Source organism: Hakea prostrata, chromosome 9 (assembly GCF_041222555.1).
Source record: "Hakea prostrata isolate BN-2017 chromosome 9, UWA_Hpros_2, whole genome shotgun sequence".
In the NCBI taxonomy this organism is placed as follows: domain Eukaryota; kingdom Viridiplantae; phylum Streptophyta; class Magnoliopsida; order Proteales; family Proteaceae; genus Hakea; species Hakea prostrata.
In genome coordinates this window covers 15,372,149-15,377,976 of record NC_142608.1, presented here as the reverse complement: position 1 = coordinate 15,377,976, position 5,828 = coordinate 15,372,149, and the positions used below count along the sequence as shown (strand labels likewise).

Genomic DNA, 5,828 nt, shown 5'->3' with positions numbered 1-5,828 from the left:
TGATATTCAATGGTCAAGATCGAAATCTTGACCGAGATTTTAATCTGATGGCTAAAGTTGTTTGACATTATGGCCCTGAACATTTGATGTGCAGGACTCAAGCAGGACACTCCAGGGACGGTAGGATATAAAGTGACAGGTTTCCCTTTTTTCTTTTTCTGTTTTTTAGGGTAAACCATTAAATGACAGTTCCAGAAGTAGAATTGAACCAGAAGAATTTCCTTTATAAGACAAGGTGATAAAGTATTTCAAGCATCAAAGGTCTTGAAAGAAGAGCGATTCAAATGGAGTTCAAGAGAGAAAAAGCCGATGCTGTAGAAGTTGATGAACCAGTAAGCCCTACTGGTCTCTACTTCAACAGTTCTGTGCTTTCCATCTCCATTCTTGCAGCCTTGGAATTTGATATCCCCATCGATGGATCACAGACACTCTTTTTGCTTGACACTCTATTCCTCCCAATCAACCCACGCTTCTCCTCTATCATGGTACCTTCTTTCTGTTTCTCACAACACTTTAACCAGTATGTTCCTTTGCCGGGCTCATTTTGTTTGATTTTTTTCAGGTTAGAGATGAGAATGGTGTGAGACAATGGAAGAGGGTGGAGGTGAAGCTGGAAGATCACGTTCATGTCCCTATATTTCCAGATGGGTTATCACCAGAAGCTTATGATGAGTACTTGCAAGAATATTTGTCAAAGATAGCTATGGAAAGTCTTCCACAAAGCAGGCCCTTGTGGGATATTCACATGATCAAGTACCCAACAAGTAAAGCAGCTGGAACTGTAGTATTTAAGCTTCATCATGCACTAGGTGATGGCTTTTCACTCATGGCAGCTTTATTTAATTGCTTGAGAAGAGCTGATAACCCTTCTTTTCCTTTAACTTTTCCTTCTTCAAAGCATGTTTTGAGTTCTGATGGCAAGAGAAGCAGTATCTTCAAGAGAGTCACTGACCTTCTCTCAACGGTAGTCAACTCTACCTCTGACTTTGCATGGAGCATTCTGAAGAGCAGTTTTCTGGAAGACGATAGGACGCCAATCAGGTCTGCCCATGAGGGGCTGGAGTTCTTGCCAGTCAGCATTTCAACTGTTACTTTCTGTCTTGACCAGATCAAACAAACCAAGAACAAGCTTGGTGCGGTAATATTGTTGCCTTAGCACTGGTTTTGGTTTAGTAGTAAAGATCAAACTCCATTTAAGTTTTCACAAATGAATGTTTTGCTTTGGTTTAGCTCATGATGTGTTCCATTGCCAGTGATAGAGTATTATAGGTTTGCATTGAAATCCAAGAAAACACTTGAGAGAGTCTGGTTCCCAACTCAAACATATAAGATTTGAATCCTCTCACACCTCTTTATCATACATTTAGGAGAGGGGCTCACTTTTGTGCCTATCCACAAGTTTTCTATCATTAATTAGCACCAAAGTCTAATACAACTCAATGGTCCACTAATCCCAAATTGTTGTCAAACATGTCATTTTTTCAATCAACTTAAACTTATCTTGTGATGCAGTTTTGAAAGTTTAGTTTCCTGATTATGACTCTTATTATTTTCATTAATCCAGACTGTTAATGATGTGATTACTGGGATAATATTCTACGGAACACGGCTATACATGCAAATCTCTGGTCCACCAGGTTCTACTAATTCACATTCAACAGCACTAGTGCTCTTAAACACTAGAATCATCACCAACTATCAATCACTTGAAGAGTTGAATAAACCAGAATCCAAGTCACCATGGGGCAACCGATTTGCTTTCTTGTCTGTGTCGATTCCTCATTCGGCTGATCCAGAAATGGAAAACCCCGTTGACTTCATCTACAAAGCACAAGAAACAATTAAGAGGAAAAGAAGGTCATTAGGGGTTTATCTTTCTGCTGGATTACTAGAACTAACGAGGAAAATCAAAGGCCCTGAGGCAAGTATATTCACTAATTCTCTCAATTAAATTTTTAGGTAGTGAAGAGATTCTTCATTCACCTATGGTGCATGGAAGAATTACTAAAATCTAATCTAGCTTCTTTAATTTGGGGGTTTGCAGAAAACAGCTCAACAAGTCCATACCACGCTAAAGAACTCAAGCATGGGGATCACAAATATGATTGGTCCATTGGAACAAATGTCATTGGCTGATCATCCTGTTAGGGGAATGTACTTCATGGTGATTGGTGCACCTCAGGTAGCAACTCAAAAACCATAGATGTTGTTCCTCAAAGCCATCTTGTACGATAAGTAGAGGTTCATGGGCCGGCCTAGTATAAAACATGGATTTGTTTTGGTTTAGCATCGGGCTTAAGCCCATTCCTGGCCCATGAATCTCTGTTCTTAAGCATGCATTTGGTAACGTTTCCAGAGACCAGTTCTTGTGTAAAACTGTTTGTATATTTTTCTATGCCGAGCAACCCATAGGTATTCGATTTTGGGAATGTATCCCAACTGTACCCACAGTTTGAAAATTCTAGTTTTCGAGTAAAGACACAGATTGGGGGGGGGGGGGGGGCAAGATAAAGGAGGTTTGTGAGCAGGGATGGGGGGGGGGCAAGGTGCGACATTTCGGCGAAATTCAATGATTCACCCCTTGGTGAAACATGGCAAGCCTGGGAATTTTGCCGATATTTCGACCAAAATTTAGGTCAGTCTCGGCAAAATTTCACAACCCATTTTGGGGGGTATTTTAGGTCATTTTAGGCCCAAATTTGGTGTCTAGCGTAATTTATGCCAATAAACACACTGAGACTTGGTAAATTTGAATTATTTCTTATAAATTCTTCCATGCAAATTCTCCTCTCTAACCACATTTGGCACATTACTTTCCGAAGCCTAAATCATTGGGACATAATTGGAAAGATTGTCCGTTGACCTTGAAGATTTCACTACAAAATCCTTTCGTATTTAAATTGTTTCTATAAATTCTTTCATGCATATACTCCTCCCTAACCACATTTGGCACGTTGCATTTTGAGACCTAAATCATTGGGATATAATTGATAAGATTGTCTATTGATCTTGAAGATTTTGCTACAAAATGTTTTTTTAATTTGAATTATTTCCAAAAATTATTCTGTGTAGATTCTGCTTCCTAACTACATTTGACACATTATCTTTTGAAGTTTGAATCATTGGGACAAAATTGGTAAGATTGTCCATTAACATTGAAGATTCTGCTATACAATCGTGAAGAAATCGCCTAAAAATTGTGAGAAATCGCCAAAATATCACAAGAAATCTAGATATTTGTGGTACAACGGTCGATTCGGCGATATATGGTATGTCTCGATTTCGGTTAAAAAAAAATTCACTAACTACTAAAACGGCCGAAATTCGGCTAATTGTTTCCCATTGTTTGGGATGGTCTCAAGAGATTTTTACCTTCAGAGCCATTATATCAAGTTTTTGTTCCCTCAACTGAAGACATAAAACATGGCTAAAAAACCCATTCTTCGTACCACTTTCTTCGCTGGTTCGTCCTTTAAGAACAAAAGAACGAACCGCTTTAAGAAGTACCTTTCACTCATTCTTCCAAGAATAAAAGAACAGTACAACTGTTCTCTGAAACCGTTATCAAATGCATCATAGGTACCTGATTTGGTATTGTGATTTGGATTTGGCTTTACTTGAATATTAATTAATGGATGAACTGATGAGATTTGCAGAGTCTTGTTGTAACCATTGTGAGTTACAATGGAAAGCTGAGATTGGCGGTGGGCGCAGAGAAAGGTTTCATAAATGAGAAATTGTATATTTCTTGTTTGGAAAATGCCTTCACAAGGATATTTGAAGCAACTGCATGAAATGCTTTTGATTACTATATTATTTTACAGTAATAGGTTGGCTGGCTGTAAATTCTCTTTAAATAGAAAGTCTGTGCAGATCTCCACCGTTGTTCTTCTCATTTGGGTGTGTTCTTCAGATACCAGATGTATTAGCTTAATATAATTTCCCTTCTGGGCCAAAATAAATACTATTTACCAAAAAAAAAACAAAATGAATACCTTTTTCTTTCTTCTTTTTCTTGCCATACACGAAATTGGAATTCAGAAAATAACAAGAAGAGACGCTCAAGCCCAAATTTAACATTATGTACTCCGAAAGCTTATTATATTTATATTTTATAATCAAAATAAATTATTGCTATGTAGTTATAGCATTTCTTTGTGTTGGTTCCAGTTCTCACTTCTGGGTGCTGGAGTGCTTATGAGAGTTAACCAAAACCTCGGTTCAGGTTTTCAATAAAATTTTCCAGTTTTCTTCCCCAAGTAGGCAAAAGTTTCGTCTAATCAATGCGTAAGTAGTTTACAATAAATGGGAGAAAAAAAGTACCTAAATTTTGAAAAACCGTTAAAAATATCAATCAAATTACAAAGTCCATATTAGTCATTTATTTGGTAATTTCTTAATTTATTTATGTGCACATCTTAGGGAGAACATTTATACTGGTAACTTGTCCCAAAAAGCCTACACTCAAATCTTTTTTCTGAGAAGTTTGTTAAAGTATGTATTATTATCAGTATGATGTTGCCGAGAGTCTATGCTTAGCGTATTCTATAAGAAAAAAAACGATGCAAACTCATCATGAGTGTAGATGCAAAATTTGTAAATTCAGACAAGGGGATAGTGAATCAAAAGGTTCTTCATTCATAACTAATTCAAAGTACAAAAAGAAGAAAAGAGAAAAAGCAACCACAAAGCCCGCTATTTTCAAAACAAGAAATGAAAAAAAGAGATTGGTCCATCACTTAGTAATTTTGGAATCACCATCATCTTGGATGGTCACTATAGTAGTGCCATCAAGATTCACTTGTTAAAAAGAGATCTGGTCAATGATTTCTTCAAGGAGGGGTCCAAATTGACCTTTGGATGAGGAGTTCTGGAATCTAGAGTCGTCGGCAAAGCAGAGGCCAGAGGAACTTGATGTAGAAGAGATTGGGCTTCATCCTTTGAAGAAAGGACAGGTGCTTCCTGCGAAGACTGCATCCAGTTAAATACTAGGATGTTCAACCTCTTACAAACGTTAGCATTGAAAATGGAGCCCTTGCAGGCCTTCTCCAGGGCATCTTCAAGTAGCCTTTTCAATCATGAGCTTGAAGGCTTCATTCAACCCCATTCCAAAGCTCGGAAGAGCTGCCTCCAGCACTTATTTCTTAAACTCATCAGATCTCTTGAAGTCTGCCACGGCCTCTTCCCGATAAACGCAGGCTTTGTCAGTCAACTTCTGCATTTCCTTTTGCATGAGTCAGCTCATTTTGCAAGACCTACTTCTCATAACCTAACTTTACGCACGAAGTTGTTTGAGCATCCTTTTCTTGTTGGAGTGTGGCCAAGGATCTCTCCAGTTCTTTCACTAGGATGTAAAGCCTGAATTTCCCAGCATCCACTTCCAACTTCTCTTGAAGAAGATCTTCTCTAATCTTTTTTGCTGCCTCTCTCTCTCTCTCTCTCTCTCTCTCTCTCTCTCTCTCTCTCTCTCTCTCTCTCTCTCTCTCTCTCTCTCTCTCTCTCTCTCTCTCTCTCTCTCTCTCAGGCTCATCCCTACGACCCTTATAATGGGTGCAGTTCTTACTAAGCTTTTCATTTCTCCCCTTCAGAGAATCCACCTCTTACTTAAACTTATTCGTCTCTACAATGGCCCTGTCACGCTCAGTCAATCGGACTCCATTTTGATTCTGGTGCTCCCCCAGGCTCCTGGTGAGCTTTGAAACCTCAGAGGCCAAATATCTACTCCTTCTAATCAGTCATTCAGTCAGACTAATAGAATAGTATATATTCCTAAGGGAAGAAAGCAATTAGTTCTTGATGGATAAAGGAAGAAAAATACTTAAATTATG

At 38.4% G+C, this 5,828-nt stretch overlaps 1 protein-coding gene across 1 annotated transcript; it reads left to right on the top strand.

Moving 5' to 3' along the window:
* Nucleotides 1-203: 203 nt before the first annotated feature.
* LOC149004821 (wax ester synthase/diacylglycerol acyltransferase 4-like) lies at nt 204-3,972 on the top strand. The gene is made up of 5 exons (XM_089168456.1): nt 204-485; nt 563-1,138; nt 1,565-1,921; nt 2,045-2,182; nt 3,657-3,972. Exons 1-5 carry the CDS (start codon nt 285-287, stop codon nt 3,792-3,794), a joined length of 1,410 nt encoding a protein of 469 aa, XP_089024582.1. The 5' UTR covers nt 204-284; the 3' UTR covers nt 3,795-3,972.
* Nucleotides 3,973-5,828: the final 1,856 nt, after the last annotated feature.

What these genes read in the sequence shown, in the direction of transcription:
- LOC149004821 (XM_089168456.1), top strand. Translation starts at nt 285, where the DNA reads ATGGAGTTCAAGAGAGAAAAAGCCGATGCTGTAGAAGTTGATGAACCA. An exon ending in CACGCTTCTCCTCTATCATG is followed by an intron (nt 486 to 562) that starts GTACCTTCTTTC and finishes GATTTTTTTCAG; the next exon opens with GTTAGAGATGAGAATGGTGT. An exon ending in CCAAGAACAAGCTTGGTGCG is followed by an intron (nt 1,139 to 1,564) that starts GTAATATTGTTG and finishes TCATTAATCCAG; the next exon opens with ACTGTTAATGATGTGATTAC.